This window comes from Anthonomus grandis, chromosome 11 (genome assembly GCF_022605725.1).
Source record: "Anthonomus grandis grandis chromosome 11, icAntGran1.3, whole genome shotgun sequence".
NCBI lineage: Eukaryota > Metazoa > Arthropoda > Insecta > Coleoptera > Curculionidae > Anthonomus > Anthonomus grandis.
This window is the reverse complement of record NC_065556.1, coordinates 4,219,877-4,238,559: the sequence shown is the minus strand read 5'-3', so window position 1 is coordinate 4,238,559 and position 18,683 is coordinate 4,219,877. Positions and strand designations below refer to the sequence as shown.

At 32.9% G+C, this 18,683-nt stretch overlaps 1 protein-coding gene across 1 annotated transcript; it reads left to right on the top strand.

The window, feature by feature from the left end:
• Positions 1-5,693: 5,693 nt before the first annotated feature.
• On the top strand, positions 5,694-18,063 carry LOC126741936 (uncharacterized). Its single transcript, XM_050448414.1, has 6 exons — positions 5,694-5,882; positions 5,942-6,260; positions 16,856-17,042; positions 17,106-17,392; positions 17,450-17,609; positions 17,671-18,063. The coding sequence occupies exons 1-6, from the start codon at positions 5,825-5,827 to the stop codon at positions 17,974-17,976; spliced, it is 1,317 nt and encodes a 438-aa protein (XP_050304371.1). The 5' UTR covers positions 5,694-5,824; the 3' UTR covers positions 17,977-18,063.
• The last annotated feature ends 620 nt before the right edge of the window (positions 18,064-18,683 follow it).

The window sequence follows — 18,683 nt, the reverse complement described above, 5'->3', positions numbered from 1 at the left end:
AAAACTGGAACACTTTTGAAATGAGATGTAGATGGTTGCATATTGGTATTTATCGCAGTCATATTAACTTCATTTGGAGTAGGTGTAGAATTATCATGAATAGAAGTTCGAGTTGAATCTAATAAAGTATTTACTTCAAAATTATTATCTAAGGGTGGATCAATGTTAGAGTCTGAAAGAAGTTTTATTTTATTTTCATACTCAGAAACTAATGTTGTAAGTTCAAGAAGTAAAGAGGACCTTTTTGAAGCCACCTCTTTATCGGTGTCTGTAATCCTATTTATTCTGCCAGTTAAATGAGCAAATTTTGTTTCTATTTTCAAATGTTGTGTAGTTGTGCCAGGAAAAGATGAAATTGAATCTTTTAACTCAGTAAGTTTATTTGCACAAATCGGAATTTCGATATCAGGGTCAAGAGTTGCTGAGCTTTGAACTGAATTGCCTGATTTTTCTAATTGTAAGAGGGAACGCAAACATTTACGCAAGGAATCTGCTGTACCAGAAGGGTCAATACCTCTAACTTTAACTTCATATTCCAGCTCATCCTTTTGCAATCTTTCTATTGTAATCTTATACATGTTGTACTAAAAAAAATTGACAAAAATCAAAAACAAATATATATGTACTATATGAATAGATAGGTCAAAATTAATAGGTTACCAAAATCAACTCCTATATTTTCCTGTAAAAATTCACCAAAAATTAAATAGAAGATTTTTATCCTATTCCAAATCCAAATATCATTTGAACACCTGTCCTAAAATTTCACGTTAACCTTAAAAAAAATTCAAATCCAAAATATGAATATTAAAGTCCAATCCAGTGAAAGAAGAAAAAAAAATTTTTGGGTAACTATAGAGAAAGAAGAGTAAGTTGGGCGCCAGTGTTATATTTTTTTTTCTAAAGTGCAATAAAATGGAATGATGGTGAACCAATAATGGTGAAGCGATGAATGCCAAGTTAATCAAAAGAAAAGAAGTACTAAAAATAGTGAAAGGTTTATGGCCTTGCCTTAAGAGGGTCTCCAAAAGTTGTTTGATGCCCGGAGGAACTTAACCCCTCTTACCTGAAACGCCCAGAGAAGGAATCCTTCACAATGCTACTAGCTCAAGCCGATGTGGGTTCTAGCTTCTTTCTCAACCAAATGAACCAAAATTTCCTTAGGTAGTAACTACCCAAGAGTTACCCACTTAAATGTCAAAATCAGTATGGCGCCACCAAGTTTTGGATTTTATATAATCCCAAAGGACGCCCAATATTTATCAAAATTTATTTAGGCAAGTTCAAAACGAAACTTGGAAAACAAAATCAAAGTCAAATCAGTATACACTATTGTTTCCAAATTACCTATGATATTCCAACCTACTCAACTCAAGTGAAAAACAAATTAACAACAGAAAATAACAATTTATTTAAGTCTTGATTATCACAGAGAATTATGTTATGTTATTTATCGTTAAGAGGAATAATTATTTAAGTTGGTAATAAGGAACCACAACATCACACAAAAAATACACAATCAAAGTGTGGTTGTCAAAATAAAATAAATTATGTTACACCCAAACCTTTTGGGGAATGAAGCTTCAATTCAATTAAACTAATAATTTACATGGCCCGGTATATCCCGCCACGGACATTGACCTAAGCAAAAAAAAAAAAATAACAACCCTAACTGTTGAAGCTTCCCCACTTAAAATTACCCTTTTATTAGTTTACTCTAATATTTACTAGTTAATCTGAGAAAATTTGACATCTTAAGAGTAGTCTGAAAATAAATAATATAACCCAAGTATACACTCGTAGTAATACGAAGCCGGCTGCGTCTTACCTCGCAGGAGTCACTTGTCACATATATATGTACTCTTATCAGTAATATTCAATAATAAAATAGCATCGATTAAATAATGTCAATAAAATTTTAAATAAGCTTATGTATGTATCTCAACTCAAAAGATAAAAGTTGTGATAATAAAAATAAAATAAGTGAATAAAAAAATGTTAGGTTGTGTCACCTAGCTCCACACACAGCAGACTACTTCAGATTCGAGACTCTCCCAGACATCCAATTCCCAGTCAAAGAAAAACTGCAGGCTTCCAAGCTTCACCTCTTCCACTTCACAATACGCCAAGCTCTGGTAGTGGTCTAGGTTAGACGTTAGCTCACAGTTGCTTAAAATCTCCTTCTAGATTAGAGCCAGTAGAGTACATAACCCCAAAACGAAAGCACCATGTGGCATGAAGAAATCAGGTCCGTACAAAAAAAAATCCGTCCAAAATCCATGTTATGTAGCTTTGCTAATTAAATTGTCCCCTGCCAATGCCAATCAGAACCGCTATTTTGCCGATGTTCGAGGGCACGTGAAAAATTATTAGGTTTTAAATCGCCATAAAGGCCAGTAAATTCAACAAAACAACAAATTATAGCATTACGCCCAAAAAGTTGATTTACTATCACCACATTTAGTCAATTATATCCCCATATGGGTAAAATTCACACGAATTTCAAAAAGAACTAAAGCACTCTTCACTTCATGACGGCGGTCTGGGAAAAGGAACGACCGCAGAGGTCAAACCCGTATTTAAGCAATCACGCACAAAGTGTATTGCCAATCGAAATATATAACAAAATAACTTAACTTTTTTTATAAGTACCATAAAACCTTTTATAAAAAATAAATAACAAAATTTGTGGCCCAAGGAAGTTGGCAATGAAAATATGTGTCACTATGACAATCAATTTCGATTTTGCCTAGACCAGCAACTTCTTGCTATCTTCCAAGAAAACTAATATTTACATTAGATAAAAAGAGACAAAAATTAGATAGGTCAGTCCGAGTAAAATCAACCAGCATATCTGGTATGGTCAAGCCAAAATCAGATATTGTACTATGAACAGTACAACATACACAATAATTGTACATGCCCAATTAATCATTATTCGTTCTAAAATAATTAAATAATCAATATGGGATATAATTTAAATTCTAAAATATTTCTTTAGTCCAGAACCGGATTTTATAAGAGTATAAATAAAATTTCATTAACAACCAGTACAATATGAAGCTGAAATGTACAAAACTAAATGTGTCCTTAAAAAAAAAGAATACTGTAATTTGAAATGGCTAGAGAACAGAACTATGGGTTACTTGGGAGGCTATTACAGAGAGGGCATTACTAGTATCAATCATTAATATTTGTAAAATATCTATTTTGAAAATATAACTATAATCAGTGCTTTTAATAAAGAGTATAAAATGCCAATTTTAACCTGTAACAAAAACTTCCGTATTGAGCTAAATTATTATCAATATTAGCAAAATAAGTGTAATGCGGCTGTCATCTTTGTGAATATTCTAACAAATAATGAACGAAATCCAAAAAATTAACGAACAGTGAACCGTCAAAATATTAAATAGTTTAAAAGTAAACGAATAAACATTGATTACGTGGACAACGCACCGCCACTTTGATAAATAATTGCTAAAATTTCTACATATTTATCTCAGGGCCTAAGATTTGAAAAATGTTTCTTTAATTATTGCATTTTTTATTAACCTTTTTTTGTTGTTATTGTGAAGAAAACATTTTTAATCCTGTTAAAAATATATTTTTTAACACATGAGTTCTTATGGAAATATCCATTAATAAAAATGTTTTGAGTAAATGCGATACATCATTGGTTTAGTTAAAATTCATCATTTTGTTAAAAAAAAAACAAACCTGATTGACAGCTTAAATACGAAACGTCGGTTTGAAAATCTGATGACACAATTTTGTAAAATACAGAAAGTAGCAATGAGAATGGGTACTTTATTTTGTTATATCTGTTCAAATAGAGTCGTAAAAAAATAAAAATATAATCGCGAATATTCGATTTTTTCAAATATCTTCGGAACTATTTGAAATTTTTGAAGCTTCAAAAAGGCGTTTTAATGAGCACTAAATTGCGGAACTTTGCCTCAATTTAACCGACCTCGTAACTCTTCTAGATGACGAGATCCCAATGGTGTACAGCGTATCCAAATTTTTAAACTTTTGTAGTTTATCTCGGTTGTTATAGGAGATAGAGCTATGCCTTTTTCATATACCTCACACGTACATATACCTGCCTGAATAGAGTATAGTATACAAAAATAAAATCTACAGGATTATTCACTTCAAAAAAGAAAGCCGACGTCTTGTTATCTACCTGCCCTCATCGAGCTACCTATCACAATATTTTAGACAAGTACCTATGACATTAATAAACGGTCAAATTTTTATTTTAATTTTTTAATTTCTTTAGATACAAATCCATACAAGTTTGCATAGAACAAAAATACATACACGTACCAAAGTAAACATGAAACCATTATATTCTATAAACAAGGAAAACATGTACTAATTTCTAGTACAGTTTCGTAGATAAAATATTCCTTATCTATTGTAGATCTATTCTGTATATAAAATAAAAGATTTTTAACATACTGACAAAACAGATTGCTAATGTTACAGTGTCTTAAATCTGTCATAAATAAATAAATAAATAAATAATGTCTGTATTATACCAAAATGAACAAAGGCGAAGTCTAGCCTAGGGCTAATTAACTTAACCTCTAATTACATGAACAAAAGCATATATCAAATTACATAGATAGCAGTTATAGAGAGAAGATAATAGAAAATCCGTGAAATTCATGAAATCTATCGTGAGTTGGAAAATAAGCAATGACATAAAACTAAAAAAGAAGAAAAAAACGTACACATTTAACCTTTAAATTATAAGGAGATCATCTGTAACGTGAGAAAATGCGACTTTGATTTTACCTTCAAACTAGCAACATGCACATGTGAATTCGGTAGTTCATTATACACCGAAACAGCATTAAAAAGAAAACATCTGTGAAATAAGGCAGAACGAAAACGAGAAGCCGATAATTTACTAATACATCGTAGATTGACGTCGTGCACATATCTTCGAAAACTGCATTTTTCACGAAGGTAAGCAGGGGAGGATGTACCAAGCAATCGATGCACAAAAACGTCCAACTGATGACGATAAAGATTCTCTACACGCAACCATCTAAGAGTACAGATTTTTTCTGAAACTCTGTCATATTTTCTTAAGTTAAAAATGAATCTACATCACTGATTTTGAAGCTTATTTTGAAGACAACATTTTTTATATTTTTGATATCTTATTTACAAAATTCGGTCACCTGGGTTATCTTTGATTTTAACTGCAAATCTGTAGAAACGGGAAGCATTTAAGAAATAAAAGATGCTGATAGTTTTTAATATAAGCAGCAACTTTGCAACAATAAAAATATTTTAAATCAAATAATCAAATATTTAATTCAAAGATTATATGTCCCATTTTCCATAGTCATCTAATTATCATCGGTTATGAATCTCCCTGTATATTATTTTAAACTTACTGTCGATTAAATAAACAACATTTGAACCAGAATAGATATGATTACGTTTATTGCTTTGATTTAGTTAAAGAAAATCAAAAACTATCCGTAAAACACCCTGTATTTAAAATATAAAAGGGCAATAAATAATAATATGATTCACTAAAATTTGACGTATACGTATTATGAGAAATTAACTACAAAATCAATTTCACCATATCTGCTCTGTCAATTACTAGTTTATCCCAGAAGCCAATTGTTAAACGTCAACAAAATTAACTGATAATAATATAAGTTAAACCTTATTATGCCATCCACTATTCAGTTTGAACTTTGACTTTAAAATAAGACAACGCTTGATGATAAGAATTAGATGACTGAAAGTGTAGCTTAAAGGTTTTTTTACGTTTTATTTAATTATTAAGACCATGAGGTATTTAATTTTTGTGATATTATTAAGTGCCTTAAAGTGCGTTTATTGTGAATGTAAGTTATAATTTTATAACTCACAAGTGAATATACTATAATTTCAACTTAACTTTAAGCTCCTCCAAATGAATTAAGTCCAGAAAATGCAACGGAAGAGGAAAAAAAACTGAGTGAATACATCTTGGTCATTCTTGAACATTACAAACAACAAGATCCCGTAGGATTACCGGGGGCACCGATTCCGGAACCCTTGATCATTCCTCAGATGAATACTTCCATTTCAGTCGGAGTAGGCCGTATGAGTTTTAAAAACATACAGTTGTTTGGCTTAAAGAAATTCAGGATTGATCACGTAACTGTGAATGTGGCTGCCATGAGAGTTGAAGCCGCCCTAATTATTGATCAGATTGATGTTATTGGAAATTATACGTTAAGGTAACACACTAATTATTAAATGCACATTTTTTAATTTCTCAGTTAAATAACAAAAATAATTATTTTACTTTCATTCTTTAGATTACAAAGGGAAGAAAAATTGCATCAACATTAAAAATAATCATATAAATGCGTATTTATTATAAAAATATTAAAACATAATAAAACAACTTTTTACAAACAGTGAAATTGAGGCAAGCCTCCTATCTTAACCGTAGAATACTAGTATATGCAGTGTACTTTTATACAGGGACTTTCGAGTCAAAACAGTTCACCCTGAAAAAATAAATATCAAATTTAATATTCATTATTTAATATCATAATATTTTAATTTATTGACAGAAATTGCGTTTATCTGACATCATCCTCTCACCCCCAGATCCCCATCAATCAATTTTTTTTATGGGAATAGGGGCCGAGTAATACCTTGAATTAAAGGTTATTTTATTCTCTATACAGCCCTACTTTTTTTTTTAATTTCATTAGTTCGTTCTCAAGAAATAGGAATAAATGTGGATAAAAAAACTTTATTTTGAATGAAAAGATAAACTAAAGTAGGTATTTAACACCTATATTATTTAATGCTGAAAATGATCTTAGCTGACCTCCATACAAAAATACAATGTTATTCAAAACGTTTGCGCACATTAGCTAATATTTCGGGCGTTATTAACTGACATTCGTTAACAATTCTATTTCGAAGATCTTCAAGGGAATCAGGCTTTGTGACAGATTTTGATTTATAGATGACCCCATAAGAAAAATCCAAAGGGGAAGATTGAAAAATCTAGCTGGCCATTCTACGGTCCAAAAAAAATGTCGTTAAAAAATGACAAATGGCAGCAGCATCTTTTTGAAATGGTTGCAACCTTTGGTGTGACACTTAAATTACGAGACAGTTTTACCATTAACCAAAATTCTTTATTTTTACTCTCGACACGTTTTTCGCTAATGATGTTAGCATCCTCGGACGAAAATTAAAAATTAAAAAAGTTTTAGTTTTAAAATATTTTTTTATAGACCATAAAAAAATCTACGCTTTTTTTTATGCTGTAACTCATCATACCCCTTCTCATAACTAGTTTAGAATTTTGAAATATGATTTAATCCGTCACACATCATGCGCCATATGACGTACAAATGCGACACAGAGAATATTTTTTTACCAGGCCACGTGATCCTCATACGTGTCACAAAATCAACATTTGGTTTTAAAGCTATGTACCCTACCTGCGTCACAGCAACTATATAATCTCACAGAATAGTAAAATGCATGGCCTCGTAAACTAAGAAACATGTTTAGCTTGTTAATTTTAATTTAAAAAAAAACTTGTAAAGACCTTAAAAGTGGGTAATACAATACTGTGGGTATTGTAAATTAGAAATGTAACATGAAAGTTCTAATTTAAAATATTCAAAGTACATAAAAAATGGAAATGAAATAAAATTGTATATGAAGTATTTAATAAACAATAATTCCTCATGTACCATCTCAATCATAAAGAGCAAATTAACCTTCATAACCTACACATTATTTACAAATAAGAAAAACATCATATACTTTTAAATGCGGCACTAACAAATTCTAGTAATTACAGTGGAATAATGGCGGATTAGTTAAAACCAATTATAACCATTAAAGAATAAAACATGGTTTGTTCCCTTTCCTATCTCAATTTTAAATGGATTATTTTATTCTGCTTTAGAAACTGCCTATGATTTCTCCCCATCGCAGGCAAATATACCAGAAACTGGCTAGCCAACAAAATAGGGGCAAAGGAAGTATTCAATTGCCTGACATTAGCAGTTTCATTCTGCCCGGGTTATTTGAGTATAAATTTAGCAAAGCTTCTTATCTAGAATTGTTTCTTAATTGCTTTAATTGTGTCAGTAGAAATTTAGTTTGGCTGTTCCTATAGAGTTCGTGTAGAAAGCGTTGTGTCCCTTTCATACCTTTACACTCTTCATCAAGCCAATTGACATGAGCCGAATGTCTATCTACATGGTTCCTAACAGCTGGAAAAGCCAGTGTAATCTCTATTTACAGTACCCTGACAAACCCATTAAAGACCAGCTCCACACTCTTCCCCTTACTACAAAATAATAAAGCCAGTCCCAACATTTCAAGGCCTAAAGCAAATACCTATCTCTCCAGGTAACATCCTTTAAGTAAATCTGTCAAGTTGTCTTTACGTTTGTTGTCTAAATTAAAAAGAATATATTTGTTTAAAATTACATACAAAATACGTTTTTTGCTACCAAATCAAATACAGAAGCCAAACACATAAAAAAGCCGAAAATTACCATTGGATATGTTGTAATTGTTATATAGTTCTGATAATCCAGAAAACTCAAATTTGAATTTATCTATTATGCGAATCTAACAAGGCCTCAACATTTTCAATTTTATTCCTAATAGATCTAATATTATGATATAATACCTTAAATTCTAAAGTTTTATATTCTCTTATTGCTGCTTGTGACACCTAGGTATACTAACCTGAGTCTCTACGATAAAGTTTATTTATGTAACCCTACGCGATTCACATGTGGCATGTGAGACTGATAGGGTTGCAGATTGATTAGCTGGTTTATTGTGACATCAATGGGCCAAAGTTCTGAATCTTTTTCATCTTAAATGAACTCTTCAACGCTTCTCCTTGATCCTCATTTTTTTGCATTTAAAGTCCTTAACGTCAAAGCTTTCCAATTTAAGAAAGTTAAGGATATTATGTTCATTTCCTATCGCATATAAAAACCCAATATTTTGTCGGAGCAACGATCAAGTCGGCACAGAAGGCGGAATTTCTGCATGAGCTCTTAATAGGGATGGGTCTTGTTTTCGCTATTATTTTTCAACGTCTAGGTTGAACGATTTGTTACTTATCCTCGCCTTAACATTTTTTCATTGGATTCCAAACACAAATAGTATCCTGGTCTTCCTCAGTAGCCTGTTTATTTCTGCTGATACCTGGTGATTTACTGTTTTCACTTATAAGCGACTTCGTAGAAAAAGGCGCGTTATGGATTTCAGCTTGAATGATATTTCCAATGGCAGAATTTAAAATTAAGGCTGATCTGGTTGTTTGTTTACTTATTGTCTTACTTGCTATGAAGAAAGTACATTATTGGTAAAACAAAAAATATTTCAAGTCAGATTAACACCAACGTAAGAAATTTAAACTAAAGACCAACAGAGAAACTTCTATAAATTAGGTCTGTTATAAAAAATGAGAACAAGTTTCATGGGCTCTGACCTCAAAAATTACCGAAACTATATATTATTCTTTTTGTGCTAATCTAGTCTTGACGTTCTCCGAAATTGTTATGCAGTTTTTCCTATATTGCCGCGTCAGGTTAATAACTCAAATTAGCTTAGCGGGCCGCGTGTACTATATACAGTGAGGACGCGCAAGTTGGAACAAATTCATTTCAAATTCAGGGGTGTGTTGGAACAAAAAAAGGCTCGCACACGTTAATTTTTATTTTTTAACGCGATTTTTCTAATGATGAATTCATGTATACAGGGTGGACCAAAAATAAGCTTCGACTATCGACTTTACTTTTTTAAATAGAAACACCAATTTTTTATTTTATTTTTTATTTCTGTATAAAATTTTAAGTATATTTTGTATACTATGTCCTATACCTAACCTCAATATTTATTAAGAAATTTGCGATTATTTTTTTTTCTAAATAACCATGAATTTTTGGAACAGTTTATAAAAAAAACAAAACAAAAAAATTAAAATAAATGTTCAAATTGTTGACTATTAACTTAATGACAGTAACCAAGTAGATATTCAAATTCTTGTAATACTTTACTTATTGTTTGAGGCCGCATTTGTTGTATTTCGGCTCTAATTCTATTTTTTAATTCTTCTAAACTTTTAGGTGTATCAAAATATACTTTAAATATACTATACTTATGGGGTTATTTTAGATAACCCCATAGATAAAAATCCAATGGGGTTAAATCTGGCGACCTTGCTAGCCATTCAATAAAACTCCCCCTTCCAATACATCTATGTGGGAAAATGTTGGTAAGGTAATCTCGTATTGTTCGCGAATAGGGTAGGGAACGCCATCCTGTTGGAACCATATCGAATCTGCCGGTATAAATGGGTTTTCACCATTTGGATAAAGTGCAATTAAACTGGGTACTATCTGATTTTGAAGCAACTCTAAGCAAATATAGCAAATATTTTAGGTAAATGTGCCCTCAATAAAATAGGAACCCACAATTGACGTGCCCACAATTCCTGCCCATACGTTTAACTTCTTGGGAAATTTTGTGTGACTTTCCATACTCCAGTGTGGATTTCCTGGTGCCCAATAACGAAAATTTTGCCTATTTACAGAACTATTAAAAAAAAACTTGCCTCGTCGGAAAAAACAATCTTACTTAAAAATTGTGGGTTTGCATTACATTTATTCATCATTATTCATCGCAAAACTCTATTCTTTGATCATTTTCAATAAGCTCCTGAATTAATTGAATTTTATATGGATGCCATTTATTCCGATGCAAATATTTTAGAACACATGATTTACCAACCGACTGATCTGCAGCAACTTGTCGAGTTGATTTATGTGGATTTTCTTGTAAATTGATCAAAAAATCTCTGTTTGAAAAATTGTCTGTTTTCTGAAAGCGTGGGACGGTCCAGGTCATAATTGTCTCTAATAGGCCCAAAATCTCAATTTTCAATTTTGCTTACTACCGAACGTGTAATAGACCTCTCCGGGTACTTGTTAAACAGATCGCAAACTTCCGCCTGTGTTCGAGTCTTGTCGCCATATCCTACCATCATTAAAATGTCAATTTTTTGTCTTTCAGTTAAACGCGCCATGCTTTTAAACTTTGCAACTGCACTTGACACTTACTGACATTTACGTAAAGTAATACATACTGTTTCCATGCAATTAAATGGTGGAAACGAATCAGCATTCAAATATACCTGTTTAAAACTATGAAAAAATATGTTTGAATATGTTCAAATGACCCAAACAGTTGCAAATTTATTAAGAATGTAAGTATTAGGTAGAAGACATGGTATACAAGATATACTTAAAATTCTATGTAGAATTCAAAAATGGAATAAAAAATTTCCATTTAAAAAATTGAAGTTGATGGTCTTTGCTTATTTTTAGTTCGCCCTGCATACATGAATTCATCATCAAAAAAATCGCTAATTAATGTTTCCGAGCGTTTTTTTTTTCGAACACACCCCTGAATTTTAAATGAATTTGTTCCAACTTGCCTGTACTCATTTATCTGTCATGAAAAAATAGTGCTTTTTCGTAAAAATAAATATTAGAATTTTATTATAGCATGTTTTTTAATTATCATAAGTAAAAAAAAGACCAAAAAATAACCATAGGCCCTACATGATCTAAAAACATGCGTATGGTAACAGTTAACCCTTTAACTATAAAAAAGAAACGTGATAATAAAAATTTGATTTTTTACTATTTTAAAAGTTACAAAATGTAATATAATAAGAATGTATCCCTTAGAATAGGTTGGATTAGGTTTAATGTGAGTGGTCAATAAGACAGCTCTTCCATCCATAATGTTCGCTTTGAAGAATTTTATCAGTTGATTGGAAGAAATGCTTTTATAACATGTTTTGCTTGACTTAAGGCAGTTAATTCTGTTTATCTTTCCAGTGCTGAACAGTCATTTAAAATATGCATCATAGTACTGTCTCCATGCAAGTATTTACTTCAAAGAGTGTGTAATAAGACTTTCTTACCAATTATCAATCATTAAATATATTCATAATCTTACTGTTTAACAGCACACATACCCTTGTTCCACTCCTTAATAGAGCATGATTCTCAACAGTTTTATTCAATATATTACAAAACCCATGAGGGTTCATCTCAAAACTCATGAGGGACATCTTCTTGGTAACCTGACTTCAGGACACTTAAGCAAGAACTCCAAAGAAGAATGAATAAGTTGTGTTCTCATTAAGCCATATGTTGCATAAATAAATGGACCACTTTAGTAATTACAAAAGTTAAAATTCTTATGCAATATTTCTTTTTTAAAAGAAATACCACTTTTCCATTTCTTTGAAACATCTCAAAAGATAAAATAGTTGTATAGAGTACGCTGAAAATTCTTTAAACTTCTTTAAAAGTTTTTAACCTTTAACAAGCTTAACTGCTTTTTGTCTTTAGTGGTTTCTGTAAATCCAAATCTTTTATTTCTTAAGGTATCTATTAAGGGAGGTCTTTGGATGATTTGAAGTAAAACCATTTATAAACATACCTCTTTTCTCTAAATGCTATTTCTGCCACAAAAACTCTCGTAATCGTCATGGAAATTCTGACTTTGGAATCTATGCTGCGCTAAAGAAATCTAGAGAAGGGCATCTAAACAACTCTTTCACGTTTGCAAGTCACAATGTACGTCAACCTACCAACACTTTTCTTGCCTTTTATTTGGCATTGCATAATCAATTGCAACATTGAGCATCTTTTTGTATATGTATGTCTACATTTAACATCTAAGCTTTAAGCAAAAAAGTGAGGACTATATAACAATTAACCTATCGCAAACATTGATCTAAACTAAGTTCTTTGCGACCCAAAATTTTAAATTTTTGAAATCTGAAGAAAGTGAGACCTTTTCTATCCTCATTTTTATTTCCTACTCATTGCTGGATGTGACTAGTATACCTAAGTAATCGTACTTATTGACTTGTTCTAGTATTTCTTCCTTTACTTGAATATTTTAATTATTGACTATTTTTTTGAAAATTTTAACAAACTTAGTTTTCTTTGCTCTTAGGGTTAAGCCATATGCTTCATTTTACCTAATTAATCCTCCCACCTAAGCTAACTCAACTCGTTATTTGTTAGAAAAAGGAATTCCAAAACGTCTCCCTTAGCTCTCAGGGCTAAGGGTAACCCCAGGCGCACCTTTCGCAGTTTCTCCTATAAACATGATAAGCTGCTTTTTTGGCCATGCCAGAATTAAGGAACAACGTAATTTTAACCAAACAAATCCTTGACTTTGGTCTGCACGTATCTGTTCTAAAGATTTTCTTTTTACTCTTGTTTCGAAGAAGGGTTCAAGCTCCGCGGGTTAGAGAGTTGATTGAAGTACACTCATATGCTTTCCCGCTTCCGCTACAACTCATTTTCTTCTGCCTAGTTTTTTTTAAGCATCCTTGCTTTTAATAGTCTGATGTAGTATAAGCACTCTCGACGCTGAGATTGTATTTCGGGTCAGTCTTCCTTTTTGGTTACTTCTACTTTAAGGGACCCGCATAGTCAAATACTTTCGAGTTCTTTGGAAGCAATTCAGGCTACGATTTTTTCACCATGCCAATTTTTCTAGACCTCGCTTTAAGATGCCAAGGCCTCCCTCTGAACGCACAGAGCTCCGGGGGCCTCAGTAGGAGGTACAGCTCTGCGCCTTGTTAAGCATTTATTTAGAGTATGGCATTTCGACACAGTTATAGAGATATAAAAAAACATCAAGATTCTTTATGTACTCTATCGCTTCTGGTGTTGCAATCAGGAAATTATTAGGGCGGCCTGCGAATGATGGTACTAAACAGTCCTCTCTGAAATGCTTGATAGTTTCAACCTCTTCGCAGTCAGATGCAGGGAAGGGAAAGTTGTCTTATCTGTGTAGAAAATGTCCCATCTGCCGTGTTGGGTTCTAATGCGATTAAGTGTGCACTAGGTATTGCGTGGTAAATTAAAGCCAGGAGGTTTGTCTGTTATGCAGCGCATGTTGTTTCCGGCTAAGCTTCACACCATTCGTAAGTCTACCTGTTTGTTATATTGAAATGGTTATATTGAACTATATATTGATAGATGTCTCGAGTGTAGTCGATTTCTGTTGGCGTCTTCGATATAGTATTGAGAGCTCTCTGTTGTTGAGTATATTTTTGTATTTATTTGTCAGCATATTGATTCGGCGGAGATAAGGCGGTGGGATGTCGCTCAGTACTGGTAACTATTCAGTTGGGGTGGACTTGATTACGCTAGCAGTCATTCTCATGGTATCTTAGTACTTCCCTGCAGAGTATACAAAGACCAGGACACAGGATCTAAGTGTGGGTGCGGATGCCCCCCATGACGACCCGCAGAGTTTCTGTATAATGTTGTTTTTGGTCTTAGCTTTTCGGCTGTTTTTGTGAGGTGCTCCTTAAAGCTTAATATTCTGTCAAGAGTGACGCCTATGAGTGCTATGAGTGCCGTGACAAGTATTTTGGGTTTTTATTGTGATTAAGTAACGTGTTAGCAAAATGAACATTAAGTTTTCTGTCGGCCATTTTGTTGTTTAAATGAAAAGTGCTTACTTCCGTTTTTGAATCGTTGGAGCCTCCACTTTCGAAAAAAGTTTCCTATTACTTCCAAATCTCTGGATAGAATTTCCTCGGTCTCTTCTAGTGATTTTGTTTACATGGTCAACGCCCAGCCGTCGGCGTAGCGAACTTTGTTGATGTAGTTTCAGGCATATCTGCGATATACAGACTAAACTGCAGTGGTGTGAATACCGACTTATGGTACCGACCTGCGGTGAACCATTTTCAAGCTTTCCAGAGGCACTGATTTCTGTTCCCATTATTACCTGGAACGTTCATTATCGATCATTAAGCAGGTTTTCTATTATTCTGGATATATGTTCTGATATATAATCTGAGATAAGTTTACATGAAATGGTACGTAAGAACCCTTTTTCCAGACGGTATCATATACAGCTGAGAGGCCGCTAAATGCACCAGAAGTCGTGTTAAGTTTTCTTTGGAATCCGGCTTCGATATATGTGGTTAGTGAGAGTACTTGGTCGGTGTAGCTACGTTTTAGTCTGAAATCCGCTTGTTTAACTAGAATATATTGTAGTATCAGTGAGTTCAATCTGTTGTAAGTAACTCTTTCTAGTGCTTTGTACATGATCGACAGTAGTGCAATTGGTAGCTTTTTTGTTGGTCTGGGGGTTTATCTGGTTTTACAATAACAATTACTTTTGAGCGCTTAAATTCTCGAGAGATTTCACTTATTTGGATTATGTTTGTAAAAAAACGAGCTTGCCAGGTTTTTGCAAATTTTCCACAGTTAAGAAGAATGGATTCCATAAAATCCTGGAGCTTTCTTAGCAGTAATATCTTTAAGGGCAGTTGATATTTCTTCGGCAGTTATAGGGCGAGAATGCTTAATTTCTCTTGCTTCAGATTAAAGAGTTCTTAAATGTTCTTTCCCCTTTCCGTCTGAGCTTTATAGAGATAAAGCTGTTATAGAGATAAGCTCCCAGAGCGGAGTCCTGGATGTCATTACAATGTGTGAATCCACTGAATTGGGACTAGTTGGAGCTTTTTGTTTCTGAGGAGGGTTTCAATCTCCAAGCTTGATGTTTGAAAGTTTACATTTTCTACAGTTTCACTCCATTTTTGTTGTCTTGCTGCATCCAAGCTGTGAATTAGTTTATCTGCGATTTCTTGATCACCAGTTTTGAAAAACCACTATACCAAAAAAAAAAGATTTTTTCTGACCATCCACGAATATAGTCTACCCTGTCGGTATCCTCTTGGTATGTGCTTCTTAGCTGTGCTAATCTAAAAAAAACTAGACTAAAGTTCCATCTTAGCCTTGGGGTAGACCTTACCAGACGGATTTGTGTTCCGATCTCTACAGTAATTGGGCGATGTTGGCTGTGAGGAAACTTCGAGAGTAATTTTCTTGCAGCTGCCAAGGGATATTATTAGTATCTGTTGAGACAAAACATAGGTCATAATTATATTCCCTATTCCATGCAGCATATTTAAACTAGCCTCTGTCTTTAGCATCAAAGATTAAAAGTGTGTGCTTGTCCTTGGCCCACCTGACCACAGATTCTCCGTCGACGCCGTTTTCTCCACTGCTCATGGTTGCTGTTAAAGTCCCCCAGATATACAGCCGGGTTCGGATATGTTTTGAGAACTTGTGTTGGCCAGGTTTTTGTCGAAGGTTTATAGATGTTGGAGAAAGTGATACCTCCAATCTTTGTTGTAATGATCTATATGTCATTCTCGGACGATATAGAAACAACTTAGGCATTTTCAATAATGCTTTTAACGTAAGTAGCTATGCTGTATGTTTAGTGGTATGTTGCGCCCAGCAGCTCGTAGCCTGGGATATTTCTACTTTTTTGCAGTTCTTGGTCTGATGTGCAGTGGGTTTTCTGAATTGCCGTTTATAGTACAGCCGGTTTCTGAGCATTTGTGGCTTTTTTTCCGTCATCTACTATACCACGAAGTACTCAGTAACCATAGGCTTGATAACAGCACTATAGAGCCATTGCAGGGTGTTTGGTTTAATACGCCACTTCCTGCCAGCTATCCTTCGTAACTAGCACTTAACAGCGTAGCCTCACTGACGTGTCTGCTCAAGTTCAAGCTATAAAATACACAGCAATTTTTTAAACATTAAGTAGCTACAAAATAATCAGTGGAACCCTTATTTAACCTCCACTTCACAGGAAAATATATGCCCTGAAAGCAATGTATGATTACAATATATGAGTACAATATATTCTTTATTTATATATCGTAATTAATATTTAATATTTTATCTATTGTATTTTCTAGTTCATGGTTCAGCTCTTCTCACGGACCTTTCACTGTAGTCCTAAAGAACGTTTTTGTTCAAGCTAATGCGGCTTTAGAGGTACAGAAAAATGGTTCCTTAGAAGCTCAAGCTATCACTATGGATCTTACATTTAAAGACATGAATATGGATTTTAAAGGACTCGGATTTGTAGCTTCAATGGCTCAGGTAAATATTGCAAAAGACTTTAAAACACCCCTAAATAATGTGTTTGACAAATGTATGTTCTAGAATATGATCAGCTCGGTGGGACCATTTTTCTTTGACTCAATCAAACCTTATATTCTTAGTCAGGCTAATGTTAATATAAGAAACGATATTAATAAGCAAGTATCGAAATTTCCTCAACAGTTCCCCAATTCTATTTCACCATTTGACCAATTAGTAGCGGAAATTCGAAGAAAAGTTCAATTTATGGGATATGATCCATATAAAATTAATGATTATAATAATAGCGTTGGGGTGTTTGATGTCTATCTTACACATACTTGGTTGTATGGAGGATCTAGCTTTCATAGGTAAAATTCTATAACATTAGTTTTTTCCAAAAGAGGTTATTTGGTTGTTTATTTTAGAACGAAAGATATTTTATTTAAAATGAAGAACAACACGGTTCATATTTTAGTCGAAGTAGGAACTCAAAAGCTGCTTGGAACTACCCATTGGGAAGTCTCTTTGATATCTGGTCTTTTGTCCAGAATTGGAACAGCTTCATTTAGTGTAGAGTATATAAAGGTAAAATTATGACGTTAAAAATAGATTAAATTAATTCCTTGGTTTGCTGGTTATATTTTAGGTCCAAGTTAATGCTAGTCAAAGCATGGATACTAGAAAACGTCCATCTTTAGATGACATACAACTGGAACTAGGAAATATCCAAGTGCGTTTTGACGGTTTAGGTACTTTGGATTATGCCATAGAGTTTGCAGTCAACGTAGTGCCAAATTTGCTACGGTATCAGATCATGGATGCTATTGAAAAACCCATAAAATTAAAGATTCAAGAAGAGTTAGATAAAGTTGACGTTGAAATGCTTATTAAAGAAAATGCGTCTAAGCTGGACACTAGCGAGGGGCTGGAAGAATTAAATAATTTATTTTAACTGTTTGTATGTAAATATTTAACCATACCATGAGTATGCACGTGTCCTGCATTTTTGTTAATAATAATAAAGAGGTTAAATCAGAAAGTTTCATTTTCTTTCCGCCGCACAAAAAATTTTTGTCAGAAAAAAAGAATAGGTAATTTAGCCTTTAGTTCCACGCGATCTCGAGCAATTTTTCTTTAATTTACTAATTTACTTTTATGTTTTTTTTTTAAATTAAAGAATATAATGAAGGAAATTATGATATTGCATTTTTTTGTTACATTTTGTAGCCGGTAATATATTCATATTCATGTTAATTACAGAAGCACTTACGTCAAATTAAAAAAAATACGTAAAATATAAGATAAGTTAATACAATTGAAGATTTACAAAATTATTACAATTATTGTACTTTTAATTAAAACATCGTTAATATAAGCACACAAATATATAATTAACAGCTACAACCCTCAAGCACATTTTTAACAACAATACATAAAGTACATTAGGAAGAAAAGATAGACACACAGAGGCAGCTATAATATAGCCCAATGGTATGGCCCTAATGACTTCCAATAAAAAGTTATGCTTTTAAGGTGTTGATTAGCACCATAAAAAACTAGTTGTTACTATTAACTATGTATAATATACAGGGTGTTCCAAAACTATTGTGCCAAAATGTAAGCGTAGGTAGATTTCACTAAAACAAACTTCACAAAAAA